At 39.3% G+C, this 17,474-nt stretch overlaps 1 protein-coding gene across 3 annotated transcripts; it reads right to left on the reverse strand.

The window, feature by feature from the left end:
- Positions 1 to 1,596: 1,596 nt before the first annotated feature.
- On the reverse strand, positions 1,597 to 10,559 carry prkacba (protein kinase, cAMP-dependent, catalytic, beta a). Of its 3 annotated transcripts, XM_070909589.1 has the most exons (11): positions 10,407 to 10,559; positions 7,690 to 7,698; positions 6,943 to 7,004; positions 6,467 to 6,595; positions 5,080 to 5,178; positions 4,712 to 4,794; positions 4,328 to 4,454; positions 3,887 to 3,982; positions 3,303 to 3,425; positions 2,942 to 3,106; positions 1,597 to 2,039 (listed from the first exon to the last, which is right to left on the reverse strand). In XM_070909589.1, exons 1-11 carry the CDS (start codon positions 10,450 to 10,452, stop codon positions 1,914 to 1,916), a joined length of 1,065 nt encoding a protein of 354 aa, XP_070765690.1. In that variant the 5' UTR covers positions 10,453 to 10,559; the 3' UTR covers positions 1,597 to 1,913. The 3 variants fall into 3 exon arrangements, with proteins under 3 accessions (XP_070765690.1, XP_070765689.1, XP_070765688.1); XM_070909588.1 differs by lacking the exon at positions 7,690 to 7,698; XM_070909587.1 differs by lacking the exons at positions 7,690 to 7,698; positions 10,407 to 10,559 and adding an exon at positions 8,590 to 8,722.
- Positions 10,560 to 17,474: the final 6,915 nt, after the last annotated feature.

Here is a 17,474-nt window from a genome sequence, read left to right on the forward strand (position 1 = left end):
ATATCAACCTGTCACGCCGGTGAGGAGTTTGCAGAGGCAGGGTCTACATTTCAGCAGCAAGGACAGGCAATGTGTCAAGAATTCATGGGAAATGAATGGTGCCCAGTATAGAAAAATCCCTCATAAAACCTATATTTCTCTTGAGGGGAGAAAATATGTATGAACTATGTGTAGACAATAACTTAACAGGAGTGATTTTCAATGAAAATATGTTTTCTTCAAAAGTCAGACTCTTATTCCCTTTGAAAATCTGTAACAAGACCACAACATGTTTGTCCGTTGATGTTCTCTAACTGACCTGACTCAGCCTGAGCAATTTTGCGAGGAAGAATGAGCAAATATTGCTCCATCACAGTGTACAAATTGGTTAAAAATGATGCAAAGAGACTACAAGTGATAGTTGAGGTAAGTATATGTTTCAACCAAGTAGTGACCAAGATGAATGAATACTTTAAGGTTATGATATTTCAGTTTTTTGTTATTATTTCGTGGTTAATGATTTTGTTTTGCTTTCAGGGGATTATGAAGAGGAATATGTCACTCGGATAAAAATTGCCTATCTAATGCATAAATGTCCCAGGCTATGAAACAATTTAAAAAAGGTAACAAAAAAACAACAACAACCAAAAAAAAAAAAAAAAAAGATGGGAACACACTTTCAGGGAACTATTAGCTTGTTGTGACACTGCTGTACAAATGTAACAAACATGAAAAAGTAAAAAGTAAAATAAAACAAATATGGCAGTTACACAATGACTTCCTAGTGCTCTGTTAAAACACAATTAGCTTTTAAAAACAAAAAGCGAAAAACAACCCGTTTGGACAAAATATGCCCACATGTCCAACACTGCTTCTCCTCCACAACAACATACTCTCAAGAAAATCTAACAAACTGACCTTTCAGCTAAAAATGCCCTTCATACATTTCTGGATGTACCAAAGACGGATGACCTGTTGTGTAGAGTGACGTACTCAAACCCCTTCAGTTTACCTTCCTTGTGAAACAGAGATGTACCTAAAAAATATACCATCCCATTCCCTCCATTTAATACCACACCTACTCTGAGGTAAAAGGAAATGTCCTGCGATCGGATATGGATAAAACAATGCTACAATTGATCAGTTAATACAGCACTGACAAGTTTCTGCTCCATAATAACACCAAAACAACAAGAATTGAATGCTAAAACTCAGAAACTTCAAGAAGTCATCAGTGTTGCTTTTCCTTCATTAAACAGCATTTTCTTGGTTTGAATTTTGGTCATGCTTTAACAACAAAACGTCTTTGAAAATCTTATGTCTCATATATGTATATTTCTATATGCACAAATACACGGTTCTAGGTCTTAAGGACACCAGAATGATGAATAATGGTTAATGTTAAAGTGTTCATGGTTAACCCTAAAACACACTCAGGCATGTAACAGATGACACATAACTGACAAAATTCAATGTTAGAAACTCGAACCAAAAAAGAAAAATCCCTTCTATTTTCCCAAAACTTAAATCACAATATGTGCAATACCAGCTAATACAATCAACCACTCTTTGTGCCACTTGAAAATGGGCATAATATTAGTTTTCATGTTGCTCGTTATTTGAATTGAAATAAGGAGGAGGGAGGCTATTCATGAGTGGCAAAAAAACATAAAAAAACAAAAGAAAAAAGACAAAAGATGAAAACGTGGTCTAGTATTTTTGTGTTGCAGCACGAGGGGTGTCTGCATAATGTGCCTGTGTATAGGTTAGTGCTAACTGCACGCAGGATCATGGCAAGAAGGACCTCATTCAGCTGTGTGGAATGAAGGAACGAGGCATTTGTTTTGAACACATGACGGCCTCAGTTCCACCTTAACCCTCAGGAGAGTGCAAATATCCCAAATTGGGTCCCTGATGGGACTCTTGCCCGTTCACTAGAACTCAGCAAACTCTTTTGCACACTTTTCTGTTTGTGAGACACGGATGTCTTCCTCTTCATAGTCGTCAAAGTTGCTTGTGTCTCCTGGTCCTCTGCACTTTGGCAAGAAGGGGGCTTCAACCTAAGAATAGCAAAGACAATAAGATTTTTTTTCAGATAATTAATTAATAAATGTAAATTATGTCCTGTTAAAATTCATTATTCAATGATTTGGTAGGAGTCAGTGTTCTTCCAATACAGCAGGTATCTAGAGCTTGGGATGTTCTGATCAATTGATGGCAGATTGGCATTGGTTCATATTCTTTAAAAATGTCTTAATTTGTGGTCTTAAAATTCACTCATCAGAAAATACATGAGGCAAATTGTGTTTTCACTGCCTGATCCATCATGGCTGCTTAGAGAGAATGTGTTTGTAACCCCCACAATAAATTACCAAAAAGGGGGCACATAATATTAGTCGGCTAATACACTGACGATACTACTGACACATTTTGGCGTGAAGGCTTCACTGGAGTACTGATAGAAGACTACAGACCAAACCGCCTTGACAGTAGAGTAGCCAGCTCATTGCATTATTCAGCCATTAAAACTACTTCAGATGTAACAAGTGTGGGGCTGCATTACTGTCAGGAGGCCAGATGATTTAGTGGTATCTGCGGCAAATGATGTTGTCCCCTGGCTGGTATTTTTAAGTAGGTTTGGGGTAGAGATTTTAAAAATATAGTGGTTTATCATCCGACTTTGCAAGCTGCCCTGTGGTTATTCAGAGAGACATGCAGAGGAAATAGACCTGTCCAGAAGAGGTAAGATTACAGATGCTGAATACAAAAGAATATAACAAGATGTAATGAATCAAATATATTCAGATTTTGTAGTGAGTCTTTGAAGGTAACATGGGCAACATTTGAATATGAGGCAACCTAGTGGATCTTGCTGGATCTTTTCTGTGCATTGTTTTTCAGAACAAGAACCAGATGACGGACGGTAACAGAAGTGTCATAGCATGTTTCATTCAATACCTACCTTTCTCTCGTATATGGCAATCCAGTCAGTTGTGGAGAACCACTTGTGATTTTTTATGTCATTCACACCATTCTTCAGGTTGCCAAACCTCTTTGTCAGGTCTACCTGGAGCAGGTTTCTCAGCAGATCCTTCAAGTCGGAGCTAAAGTGAGAGGGGAATCGTACCTACAGGAGCAAAAAAAAAAGAAGGGAACAATGGATTATCAAGTACGATTAACACAAATATACGTAGTTACGGTATGTAAACAGAGATAAGAAACACTGGAGAAACAATGTCAAGTGGTTGAAAGGCAAGCAGAGAAATTACAGAAGATTAAAATATTTAAACTTTAAGACTTTGCGTGTGGCTATCTCTGCTTACCTTGCCAGACACAATCTTTTCGTAGATCTGGATAGGCTGATCAGCAAAAAAGGGAGGGTAACCAGCAGCCATTTCATAGATAAGGACCCCAAGTGCCCACCAGTCCACAGCTTTGTTGTAGCCCTGGAAGAGTCAGAAACAGAAAACAAATCCATTATTTTCCAAAGGCTGTAGGTTGGTTTCTTGGCGTAATCTTAAAAAAAGCTACCTTGGATAATGAGCGACAATGACAGAAATGTCAGAAAGCCTTGAGACATACAGAGCAGTCAGAAACATCTAAGGAGTGACACATTTCTTCTTGTGTTGGCTCTGCACTTAGCTTTAATTAGTGGGTTTTTACATTTACATCATACGGCTGGTGTAGCAAATGAAACAAAAAACTGTCTTCTCTACTCACTGTTTGGCTTGTCTATATGTTTAGGATCATTGTGCTGCAGCATTGACATGAAATTGGGTTTCTATGCATTAAAAAGGGCTATTATTCTCAATACTTTTCTCCCTAAAAGCTGAAGGTCAGTGCCTCACTATACCTCATTGTCATTGTTTCATTTTAAGTGTGTGCGTGTTGGATATAAAGGGTTCACCTTGCTGAGGATGATCTCTGGAGCCAGGTACTCAGGAGTTCCACACAATGTCCAGGTCCTGCCTTTTACTCTTTTGGCAAAGCCAAAGTCTGTGACCTGAAGAAAGAACAACAGGAGCGTGATAAGAAAAGTAAGTACGTAAGTGCAGAGTCAACATGTACTACACTTCAGAACCATGGCTATTAACAGAAGCCAGTGTCTGTAGGTCAGGTTTTTTTAATATCTAACTTGGGTCAAACCGACTAAATGTGTTAATTTGCTTTTTTTTGTGTTGTTACCTGTTTTCATAATCATACATAAACACATTCTTTATTGTGCTGTATAGTGTTTCTTATGATCCTCTCAATTACCAACTAATAGTTTACAGACAGAACTTGTTGATGACTGATACCTTTCCATTCAGTTTACTTTTCTGTTATAAACTTTACATTGATTGTGTACCTGGATATACCCATGTTGATCTATGAGCAGGTTTTCAGGCTTCAGGTCTCTGTAGATGAGGTCCAAGGAGTGAAGGTACTCAAAGGTGAGTATTATCTGAGCTGCATAAAATCTTGCATGGTTTTCACTGAAGGAAGGGAGGATGGACAATCAGACATTGGTGCAATATATGAACGCAAGTCTCTTCTGAATGAAGGATTCATTGTATAGCCACCTTAAAAATGATGCCTGTCTCAAGTTATTTCATCAATGACATTGTTGAACCACACTGTGCAAAAGTGAAAACTGTGGTATGTCTTTGTCCAGCTATTAGTGGCTGACACAGCACTCCAAATAAAAACTAAAATATGTAAAATAAAATTTTTAATTCTACGTTCGCTATACCTGAACCTTCCAATACGTCTGAGGTGTGAGAACATCTCTCCACCGGGCACATACTCCATCACCATGTAGAGGTTTGAGTTGTCCTGTTAATCAAAGCAAGTAACCTTTAAGCAGGGGCATAACAACTGATCACATGTTAAATGATAAGTGCTCTTCAAGTTGGGATATAAAAACACCCCAATCAGATTCAATGATGGTACAGAAACGGGGGTGTCTACTCTGTTGAGGTTGTTTGCAGGATATTTTGAGATGTAGCACAGTGAAAGGTGAACACAAAAGGTCTGCTAGGTTAGCGTTAGGTTTCCTTGGTATAAAAACGCTGGTAATGTGGTAACCATGTAGCTGGTGAGGTGGAAGCCAGCATGTACCTTGAAAGAGTACTCCAGTCTGACGAGGAAAGGGAAGGAGACGGCCTGTAGTATTCTCTTTTCATTTAGTGTGTGTTCTATCTGCTTCAACTTCACCACCTGAAAAAACAGGGCACAATATAAAGTACATAGGCTATATTCATAGTATGTTCTTGGTAACTGAGAATGTGTGTGTTATATAATTTCCAGAATAGAAGTACCCAAAAAGTTTTTTCATGATTTCTGAGCGCTGTGTATGCCTAATTAAAAAAATGTTAATACACACAAAAGGATGTTTACAAGTTATAGCCCAATTATGATTATCATTTTTCAAAGCAAAGTAAATCTTTTACATTTTGGAATCGTGTCAGTCCTACTCTCCAGTCTACTGACTTTCATTAGTTTCAGTAAGGTATGAAAATCATCTTTCACAGACTTAAAACTTGCTCAAGATAGATAATCCATCAGAGTGAACGTCATGCTCTGTTTTATTTTCAGTCAGTTGTTGCATGGTTAAAGGTGCAATTCATTTGAAAAGTCCTCTCATTCAATGCATTCATTAGTGGGTTGAAAGCTCGGACTTGAGAGTCAGGTGTTTGACAGCATTGCATCCACAAGCCTTATTGTCAGAAAATCAAAGACAGACTAACAATGAGCAAACACAGACATCGCAGAAAGAAAAGTCCTAATTTGCTTGGTCCTTGGTTTAAAAAGGCTGCTGTTCACAGGCTCTCAAGTCTGACATGTCAGAGATTCAAACAAGCATGTCAGCACAGCTGACTGTCAGACATGAACTCCATCCATAGTTTTTTTTATAGTTTGTTATTACCACACAATGATAATAACACCTGGCCATGACAGTTACTGTGATGAATGAAGTTTTAGGTCTCTGCAAGTTAATTTGCATACTGTACTGAAATATTTAAATAGAAAACAATTGCCACCTGTAAGGCAGTAAAAAATGCAAAAACACCTTTAAGACCTTTGTGAGCGACAAATAAATGTTCAGCATACAAAGTGTTAAGAAACAAAAAAAGGAGCCAAGTGAGCAGCTATACACTGAAAAGGAGCAGCAGAAAAGCTGAAACAGAAAGACAAACAGGTTTATCTCTTAAACTAATGGTGTGAAATTCAAGGGAAGAGAGTACTGCTACATGAGCAACGCTCTGAGGACATGCTAACCTCCTCCTACGACTCTCACATCAGTATTTAAAGATCGAAAGTCTCATATGAAGCACCTCTGAGGTTTTCAATGATAACATGCAGGCAGTGCGTGAGAGGAAACGCTCCATTTCCTTTTATGAGATGCACCGCATTCAAGTAGTTAGAGCATTTGCTTTTCAAAGACTAGTCTGATTTACGACACTAGTTCTTATGAGATGGGTTTTCTTTAAAGCCATACACTTACTTTTTGTTTGTCCAAGATCTTCATGGCGTAGAACTGGTTTGTTTCTTTATGTTTCACAAGCATAACTCGCCCGAATGAGCCAGTGCCCAGAGTCTTGAACCTGTCGAAGTCATCCAGGCCCGTTGTGCTCTGAGGAAACACATTATCAGTGGAAGTGAGACAGCAAACTGATGATTAAAATGCTTTGTTTCTGCTTGTAAGTTTGGTGTAATTGCAACTCTTATAGATAGGTGCCACTGGTAAAACATTTTGTCTCCATGTAGCTCAGAGTAAAAACACAAACTGGATGTTTTTACAATAAATGCCTCTTACTGACACAGTACACTTATGCAATCAGTGAGCATTCAAGTCAACAAGATCTGAGACAGGAAGTGTCTAGGCGCTATCATACAAAATGTCTAATCATTTTGCCTCATGAAAAACAGTTGAGTCCAGAGAGTCAGATGAAATGAAAGTGTGAATAGGGAACAACTTACCTGTGGTGGACACTCCCATTTTCTTAAAAAATCTTCTTTGGCTTTAGCTAAGAACTCTTTCACTATAAAAAAGAGACAGAAGTGTTATTTAACATTTTTTGGTACTCACAAGGTCAGGTAACATATAGAGGGAAATAATAAACTGGGGCAGTTTAACGTGTTCAGGGAAACAAATGCATTTTAAGGTCAGGCAAATGTCAAGTACTGGGGATGCAGGATTATACTTGACGAAACATCAAAAAAATACCTCCTAAACAAAACTAAAAACCACACGTCTAAGCAGGAAATTTTAATTAATAAAGTGATGCAAAGAGCTCTTGTGGACTTTACAGAATTGGCCAATTCAAAGACAAGCTATTCTGCATCCCTTTCAGGAGTAGGTAGGAGTAAAGAGGGGAGGCAGGAATAATGGGCAGAAAAAACCCAAAATGCAGAACATAACTGAGACTACAGTGCAGGCATTAGAAAGACAGTGCATTGTGAAAGTCACAGCAGACATGAGATGTCCAAAGTCACAGAGTATCTAAGTATCTAATGTCAAGTTGGTGGTGCACTTGGTATGCGGCCGCTCATTTAAATGCACAACTGGCATTGAAGGACTGCTATATATGTGCAAGCTGGGTGTTAACAGTCTATCTTAAGTAACATCAACATTTAGATATAGGATAATACAAGCCTGTTAGGCCTAAACTGCAGAATAAGCTTTCTATCTGTGACTTAGGATGTCTCATGGAAAAATGAGCATACCAAAAGTCTCTACAGTTCACCAAGGGTTTGCAGGAACATTCACCCACATGGATGGAAATGATGGAGAAGAGAAAGAGAGGAAGAAACATTTATGAAGTGCATAAAACAAGAACATTTGAGATTCAAGTGGATTAAATGCAACACACAACAAAATGGCACTGAAGAAGACAACATAAGGCCCCCCGACAGAAGTTAAACCTGATAAAATAGCTCTACATTGAAACAGCAAGATTGTTTTGGTTGTCTCTGAAAACTAGCTAAAACCAATAGTCAACGGTATTTAAACAGCATCTATATTATATTTTTTTATTCATATTTTTGTATATTCTTTACAATTAAGCAATAAGTGGATATTGCTGTTGATGAGGGTTTGATTCTGCACAGTAGGTAGTCTTCAGTATTCAGACATTGTAAAAAGCACACATAAACACATATTTCATACTTGCAAAACAGTGCACAAAAATGACAGGACAGAGATACTAAGATGATGTAAGCCACTGAAGCGCCTCAAATGGCCTGTTCTACAAAGTGTTATGCCTAAGCTGCTTTTCCTGATGCCTCTGGTGGATCAAGAATGTGTGAAAAAAATACAGCAATCATGAACCTGATGAGGAAAGTAAGGAGAAACCGTGAAACCGGGCTGCTACTTGAAGTTTTAAGACCTGACATACTATTGATGACCAACTGAACAACCATGTACATGAAGAAAATACATAATCACACTTGAAGGCTTTCCAAACCCTATTAAAAGACCTGTACAATTTAGACTAAAATGCCACTTGGTTTAATTTATAAGCTTCGTCTAAATCAGTTTTCCTGCAAACAAGAACAACAAACGCAACTGCTTAGAGCTGCAGATGGTGGCGGACACATTTTTAAGTGTAAAAGCAAAACACTTACTCAACTTATCCCACATGATGGTGAACTCAGAGACACGGGGCACCTCACTATCTTGTCCTCTTTGGTCTTGGCTACTCTTACGATATTTGTGGAAAATTCGGCTGGCGAAGGATTGATCCTTTCCCTGGGCCATTTTGAGACAAATTTCTTGATGCAGGAGTGAAAAGGCTTACAGGCAAAGTAACCGTTGTCAGACTGAAGACCAATGAGTGATACGAGCTTCCTGTATGCAGCCAAGAGCATTGCAATGCTTGGCTAACCACATAAAGTTAAGCTTCCTGTTCAAGTACTCTGCTTCTGTTTCAGAGGCCAACTGCATGTCTACTTTTTCTGTGTGATTTGAAAAAACGTATTGGTCTCCAAAGCAAATGGCGACATTTCTTTTGACAAATGTATACAAAGTAAGCAAAGCACACAAAAAAGCCATCCTTTTTGCGTTATGTCAAAAACATTGCACAGCTGTGGTGCATTCAGAGTGCTGATAAGGAAACTGTAAGCCTGCAACATCCACTGACTGACTTAGAGAAATCTCCTGGTTATTTGGCTCCCTGGCGGTAAAGTTTAACAATGCAGTTCCTCAAAGAGGTTTCCCCTATGCTTAAAGTCACCCTTATGAACTGACCCTCATGCTGCATACTTATATAAATAAAAAAGCTGGGTTCGTTTTGGAGTTACAGCAGTGTGGGTCGCTCTGGATAATTAAATACCTAAAATGTAAACAGAAATCTAAATGACAAAAGCGATGTGTTAACGTGTTTCTGCGGTTTGCTGTTTGCATCACAGTGTTATTGTACACAACCCTCAGCCCCTCCCTGCAGAAACTACAGGTGGCTTAAGCCACAAGGCTGTGAGACTGAATGGACTGCTGCCAATCAGAAAACAGGTCAAGATCAGTGCAGGCAGACCACTAGGCATGGTACAGTGGATTACCTTGGTCATTACTGAGAAATGCATACTAAACACAACATAGTTCTCTCTGACTACTGCTTTCAAGTGATTGATGATTGAAGATTCAGCAGGTGCAATTTGACTAAGAGGGGAGCTTCCTTTCCTTGATGTTATAGCATCAACACAACAGGTTAATGTCACTGTAAGAAAGCAGCGATCAAGGCATAACACTTTGATTTACAGTAAACTTGTTGACAGCTGACTTGACACATCAGTGTCAACCAGGTTGCATGGAAACTGTTGCTGGCCATTTTGCAGCCCTTGTTTGGAAAACAAAGCTATACTCGAAACCACTAGAAAGCAGTCTTCTGGTCAACTTGTCTGTGAGTCGTTATCAGGTACCTGTTGTTAGCAGTGACTAGGCCTCGTACTGCAGCTTGAGTAGAAACCAATGTTTGCAGGTGTTATCTGGCTCCAGGAAGCTGATCTTCCTTGGAAATTAAACAAGGTGCCTTGATAACTTCAGCTAAACGTTACAGTGAAAAAATTAGAAACGCTTTCATTTCGTTGAGTCAAGGATCTTTCTTTGTATTTACTACTGTGGGAAACCTTCAACTGGATGGTCAGGACCTCACTGTCATTTGTTCATATGTCACTTTCAATAATTAGCTAGCAGCATCATCTGTGGCACTGTTTCCAAGTAAGATAAGCAAACAGAAAGCATTACGTGGGAGCTAACACATCTTGTAAACTGCCCTATCAAAGATGGTTCTTCTCTGCAGCCTATATTATTCCTGTAACGTTACTGTCTGCTAACACTGGACAACAACTGCTAAAGGCTGCTCTCCACTGACTTCACGATAAGCAAGCTCACGCTTTGTACGCTGAAAAAGCAAACGTGAGATGGCTAACAGCTGGATAGTGCTTACCGCTTTCCTGCTCATTGCCTTTCTTGGCAGTTGCTGCGTTTCCCATCGTAGGAAGACAGGGCGATGCACAGCTGGCTAGGAGCGATGATGGTGGCGGTTAGCTAACAGGGTCCTCCGTTTAGCTAGCTAACAAATTTCAGCTTGTGCTAGCTGGTGGGCTAACAACAACATCAATTCTTCTCTTTGTGGACAGAACCTCGACGTGCTCTGCTAACCGCCCTGTTGATCTTTATTTACAATGTCCTTTGTCGTTCAAGTATGCCTCCACTGGAATGAAAACATGATCCAGACTTTTCACCTCTGCTTGCTGTCGTTTTGTGCTGCGTTCACGTAATATGGGAATACCCATAGAACAGACTTGATGGCTAAAATGCTGCGTTCCAGACGGTCGGGAAACTTAGATTCTCGTACGTCACATTTATTTGATTTATTAGATAAGAGTTGTTTGCTATATTCATGGTAGTCATATTTCGCAATTATTTACTTAATAGACTCAAATGTCTCCAATGACTAGTGATCACTCTGTGTCTAAAATTAGTTTCTCAAAATTATTATTATTATTCATGAGACAAACGCTATGGGTAAGCTTATTTTTGTTGCCAAGACAATATTTCTAACACACTAAACGTACTATAGTAAGAATACTTTTGTTCACATAGGCCTATAATCATTCAAATATGATGCTAAGAGATTAGACAATTTCATCTCGAAAAAAGATCAATGGATCTCATCATTAGAAAATGATTAGCAACACATTTTATTGAGATCTGAGACATTACGGCTCAAAGTCAAATGTATTTTTAAGAAAACATGCAGACTTTTGACACAATGAAAAATTGAAAACAAAAGCTCTAATTCTTAATCTTGATTTACCTTTAGGCTGCAAGTGATACTTGGCTCACAAGGCATGACTGTAATTATTGGTGTATACACCCACTTTAGAATATCAAAAATCGTTTTTTTGATCAAGTAATCTGTTAATCGACAATCGACTACAGTATGGGCCCACTACTTGTAGCCTTTTTGCACTACTTCTTTCTTCTAATGCCTTTGCTTTTATGTGAAACATATTGCATTTCTTTGTAGGGAAAGCACTACTTAATGTTTAACTCTGCAGTTTTACCTCAATCCACCAACTCAGTTTGCTGTTTTGTAGTTGACCGTGAGCTCTGACCTCCAAGGGGGCACAAGGTCACATAATTACTTACACTACAAGGATCAGGCGTGTTACATCACACACAATTTCAGCAAAAAAAGCCTGAAAAACCTGAAGCACACTGTGTCACATCTAGTGTGGTTAACACTTTGCATGAAAAGACTTCAAACTTGTCCTTGAGGTGTTGAAATGAATCAGTGAGTGAATGAATGGCTGAATAAAATAAGTGTGAAAAATAAACACCCTTAAACAAACTATTGAAACCAGTGAAACCTTTAAAACATGGATGTGTTGTCAAAGAACCAGACAAAAAGTGGAAACAAATGCCATGATAGGAACAAAGAAATTATGCATTCAACTGAAGATGATTAAAGTAAAGATAATTGATCAAAACCAAGCCTTAATTTTAGTCTTTGATTAAATGGAAAGTACTTTCTTTAGAAAATATTTGTAGTTGGAAAGAAAGCATTTTTGACACATTTTGAGGAATATTTCCACGCTATTACAGCGATAAATAGGTAATTTGAGAAGTGAATGGCACGTTAATGACCTCTGAGTGGGTCGCACCCATAATCAATCGGTAGGGTTGTTTTTTAGCACCATGGCCAGCGACACAGTTGCTAGGTAGCTTCCCTGTGTTTGTATCAGCGAGTTGTGGAGGAAGAGCTCCACCGGAAAACCCACGTTAAATAATGACCTAAAGGTGTACGAACTATAGCATGCAGCTGTGGTAAGACTTTTGTTTTCACTCACAACAAGTTAAGAGTGGCAAATAACATGTGCTGACTTAACATGTACGCCCTACAGTACACTAAACGTCACGTTGGTACCAGATTGAGAATGCAAACTTCAGCACTTCCTTCAGCCCCCCCCCCCCCCTCACAGAGCGAATGGTTTTGCCCATGGACTCGCTCCAGCACACATAGCACACAAGAGGTCTACAAGATACAGATTTTTTTGTGTGTGCCTGTCAACCAACGTCAGTCTTCAATAGTAACGCCGTTACACACTATAAAGATTGTAATAGTCTTGAAAATACTATCGGTTTCTCTAAAGAGACCCCGGTGTCTCCCTTAGTAACGGCGGCTGTGTCGGTCGGATGAGACCAGCAAAAGAGCTGCACTGCCAGTGCCCGGAATAAATAAGGTAACGTTAACGGGCTACTTCGCTTTCGCCTCTCCATCCTTTGCTAGGTAGTGCGGCTAAGCTAACTGTAGAGTAGCCCAGGGTCATCGTGTTTCCTTTGAAGCAGCTCATTCAGGAATGTGTTATTTCATTCTGAAGCAACATGAAATGTAAACGCCCTCATTCGCAGGGAAGTTAAACGTTAACGTTGCTGTAATGCTACATTTGATGGTAGCAAGTTAACTGAATAAGCCAGATTGTTTCCCTATGTGATCCTTCCACCTGACCTATACAAGTGGCTAGCGAACTAACGTTAGCTACTGCTTGCTAGCATCTAATTCATAGTAGTAATACACCTGCTTAGGTTTAGTGGCGTTTAATTTATGAGCGCAACCAATTTCCTGAACCCCCCCTCCCCGATATCCAGGATATTAATGTTACATGCGAAATGTAAGAAGTCCATCTTGCACTAATCCTGAAATACAGACTAGATCTGTAAAAGGGGATGGCCTAATATCCTTCTAGTGGTCTGGAAGATACCATATTGACTGCTATGCTGTGACAGGCATAGGTCCCCTCGCTGCTCTTAGTAGCATAGCTTCTTAGCTCAGGCTAGCTTTCCAAGTACCCTTAAGAAACCTGTCTTGGCATGCTCAGAGCCTGGTTATTTACAAGAGGGATGTGGTGTTGGATTTAGTCTGCTCTGTTTGTAGTCCAGTGTGCCACTTAGAGACCACATGCTGATAGAGCACCCTGGATTTGACCAACACAGCAGATGGATTACATAATAATAACAACAGCATAACATATGAGTTCTGGATGCCATCCTGCCTTCTGGACATATCCCAGAGATAAGGCTATTAAGACGGATATGATATGTATAATCTTTTATTTTCATGCAGGCTACAGTTGGATCCTGAAGTTTTTGGATTAATACGGGATATTTGTTGCAGTATTACACCTACAATATCCAAGAAATTAAGTTGATTTTTGACACCCCTAAACCAAGAGAACACCATTTTTTTTGACAAAATACTGTACAGGGAAATGAACCTCTGACTGTAAACCCGATTTACGAGAGTAGTCCTGCTCATCATATAAGTTCACTTATTGTCTATGTCCGCAGCTGGTTTGTTTTTTCCAGTTGATTAATTCACCTGGTAGATTTTGCTTGACAGGGGCCATCCCTTTGTAATGCCTTTCAGTGGCAAATAATCAGGATTAGGTAAGATTTCACAGCAAAGGGTTTGATTAACGGTTGAACGCATATTCATAGGTATTGATGATGCGCCTCCGTACATGTAAAGCTTACTTTGTTAAAACAGTGCAGTACTTTTGAACAAACACTTGCGTGCACATTGTAGCAACAATACATTATTTGCTCCATTTTGTCTTACAGACAATAAGGTCAGGTAAGATTGTAGTTAATATTAATTTTACATTTGACCATTTTGCCTGTATTAGTCTGTATTAGTCTCTCTGATAAAGTTAAGCCTAACATTCAGCTGTTTGTTGGTGTATTTCAGTACCCCGTGGGCTGATAGCTCCCACACTTGTTCCTCCTCATATCTGGAAGAAGGCACGAAGCCAGAGTTGGGTCAACGGTATGAGCTAATTTTAGATCCGCTGGCAATTCTAAACCAACTACTTTCCTGTGAGAGTAGTCTGCAAACTCAGCTAACATTTTTCCTGGGAGGACAGTGCTGTGGTAGTGGCCAAATAGACAATGATAGAAGTAGAAATAGTTTTTACAAATGGGATCTTTCAAGTATACTGTATGTTTTAGACCTTGGCGATGTACAAAATCACTTTGGCATTGTGCCTTTTAAATGTAAGAAAATGTCCAGTGAAAAGGGTTTATGCTATTTATATGACAAAAGGTCCATTTTCTACTGGAAAATTATTTTGTTTACATTTGCTTTTCCGTCAAGGATGTGTAATAGTACAACATGTGTCTCTGGCCTTTCAAATTGTTATACATACCCTGAGGTCCCGGCACTGCTGTAATGGCAAAACCGGGGTATGCTGCATGTACAGAAAAGAACTTGTGTCTGCAAATCCTGCGTTTTCAGCATAACATGAGGCTAAGTGGTGATTCCCCAAGCCTCTCTATTGATCCTGTATTTGACGACGGCTTTCAAGATGTAGTTTCTTGTAAGGCAGGGAGAACATAAAACAAACCCCTCAGGGATGTACTGCTGATTGTAGAAGGGACTTGTGTAATAGGTGTGACACCGCTTGTCATGAATAAACAGTCTACTGCTTTGGTTCAGCTTTTCCTTTGGCACACTTCTTGTAAAGCTATTTGTGCTGTCTTTTTGGATTTGCTTTTGATATAAAAGGGGGCACCATATTTTTGAAGTGTCATTTTCTTGTGATAGTGGGATAATATCTGTGTGAAGATGATTTTATTGCTAGAGTTTTGAACTAGAACCCCATTACTTCCTGATATTGTTTCAGTAAATGTTTGTGATGTAGACTAAACGCTGCAGACAAAATATATATTCCTGAGAGAGAACCATGATGCACAGTCACATTAACAACTTGCGCTGTATAATTAGGGGGCAAATTCTGCATAACAATGTCCTCAGAGACAGACATGCATTTGTCATGCATTTAGGGCCTGTGAAAGAGAGGGTGATGCAGCTGAGCAGCACGAAGAGCTGACTCTCTACAATGAAGTCTTTCTGTGTTGTGTGTGGCAAAGGGGAAGTGCATGAGCTCAGCATCCACAGGAGTTCTGCCCATTCAGCTCTGCTCTGCTGTGGTGGCTCTCTGGCTCACTCTGTTGGAGAAAAAGTGTCATTGCATCAGGGGATTAACAATAGGTACTCTACTTAGTGGAAGGGATTTAGTTAAGATTTTGTAGTTAATACTTCACTGAAGGATTAATTGTGATGATGCTAGCAGTAGAATATATTGAAAAGTAATGCTTACAATGTACGAACCCCATTTTGTGGATGTTCTCATGTTGTATTCCCCACAATCTTACGAAAAATAACCAGAAGGTTAATAGAAACTGCAAAGAGGGAAACAATGAATCATCCAAGCACAGCTACTCACAGATGCTTCAACGTAATACAGTATACTATAAAGGACAGTGCAGTAAAATGTGCTACAGCAGTCGTAAATGTCATTATTTTATATTCATATTAAGCATACATATCCTGTACTATCTCTATTAAAATATTGTATCGTTTCTATTTTATTAGACAGGAAATCTTAAAAGTACTGAAGCGATAGGAAGGGTATGGCCAATGGTCACTGAGCTCAGGATGGCCAGCTTGAGTCCCTCTATCAGTTAGTGATAACAGTTACTCTAATCTGGTGTCTGCTTACATACACGTACACAAATCCTACTTCTATCATGTGAATGCAAGTAAAACTAGGCCGTCTTGTGGTTGATAACCACCACTACCACTAAGACAAATGAGTAAAACACGGCAGAGCCTCTTTTTGCTGGGTCATCCATCAATGTGATACCAAAGTGTCTCAACTGTGACCTTATATGGTAGTCAGGCAAACAAGCAATCTGTCTTGACATTTTACTCTAAGAGGCGCAAGGAAAGGAATCACATTATCAGTAAAGTTTGATAACTGAATTTCTACTTGTGAATGTGCTTCAAGATGTTGCAGGATGCAAGATATTAGCACTTTGGAACTGAAGATTGGAAACTGTGAGGTTGACCACCAAAACTGTTCATTGTTGATAGATAAATAGCAATTTTAAAAATTATGTTGCAGTAAGTATTATAGAATACCTACTGTAGTTGAAAACAATTAGGATGCTGATATTCAATGTTGAAAAAGAGAAATAAAGTAATTACTCTTTAAATTCTGAAGATTAATAATCTGATTAATAATTAATTGTCTCGGGTGTCTTGTGTGTGTTTCTCAGAGATGACGTGCATTGTAGTATGCATGTGTGTGTTTGTAGGTGTTTAGTTGCATCCTATGTACCTGTCAGATCCCCCCTTGTTCCTGAGGGTTTACATGACACCAAGGTCCAGTGCTGCTACAGAGACAGTGTTCCCTGCCTCCTGTACAGAGAGCCAGTATACCACTGGGAGGTGGGGGCAGGTTGTCATCAGCACAGCTTGCCTCACTTTATCATTCTGACTCTTTGTTGTTGCTCCCCCCCTCTGTGCTGATCTCATTCCAGTCTCTGTCCTCCTCAGGATCAATGTCTTGTGCTTACCACAGGCAGGCCAAGAGGCTGACAGTGAAGACTACTGCATGATTGAGAAATGCAATTAGATTTTTCCCCCATTCTAATTTGTCCAGAGGATGCTCGAATCGACAGGGTCAGTGTGTGTGCATATTTTCTGATGTGTATATGTGTACATATGCCCCTACGGGTGTGTCTGTGTGTGTGGAAGTAAAGTAAACCTTGGTGGATAGGAAATGGGCTTTTCAGTATATTCTCACCACTAGAGGCTACTGTTGAGCTCTTTATGAAAAGCAAAAGAGGCAACATAAACCTGTGTACTGTATATGTAGCCTAAGTGGTGTGTATTACCTATGATTTATGGTTTATGTGGTTATATCTGTTACTATACTTCATGGACTCATACCCTCCATCCACATTTTTTATTGTTGTCATTTCTCCTCTGCAAAATTATATCAATCTCGAGTAGAATTTGTGATATTTTTCTTTTCAACCATAGGAAGAAGCTGAACAGCAAACTGACTTGCATGCATGCAATATCATACAAAAGTCACCATGGTTTCAAACATGCAACAGTATGTTGTAAAGAGGATGTTTTTAAACACAGGCAGTGGTTCCC

The sequence above is a fragment of the Enoplosus armatus genome, chromosome 7, assembly GCF_043641665.1.
Source record: "Enoplosus armatus isolate fEnoArm2 chromosome 7, fEnoArm2.hap1, whole genome shotgun sequence".
NCBI classification, from domain to species: Eukaryota; Metazoa; Chordata; class Actinopteri; order Centrarchiformes; family Enoplosidae; genus Enoplosus; species Enoplosus armatus.

What these genes read in the sequence shown, in the direction of transcription:
- prkacba (XM_070909587.1), bottom strand. Translation starts at nt 8,722, where the DNA reads ATGGCCCAGGGAAAGGATCAATCCTTCGCCAGCCGAATTTTCCACAAA. An exon ending in GACTGGAGTACTCTTTCAAG is followed by an intron (nt 4,795 to 5,079) that starts GTACATGCTGGC and finishes TTTGATTAACAG; the next exon opens with GACAACTCAAACCTCTACAT. An exon ending in CAGAGATCATCCTCAGCAAG is followed by an intron (nt 3,426 to 3,886) that starts GTGAACCCTTTA and finishes TGACTCTTCCAG; the next exon opens with GGCTACAACAAAGCTGTGGA.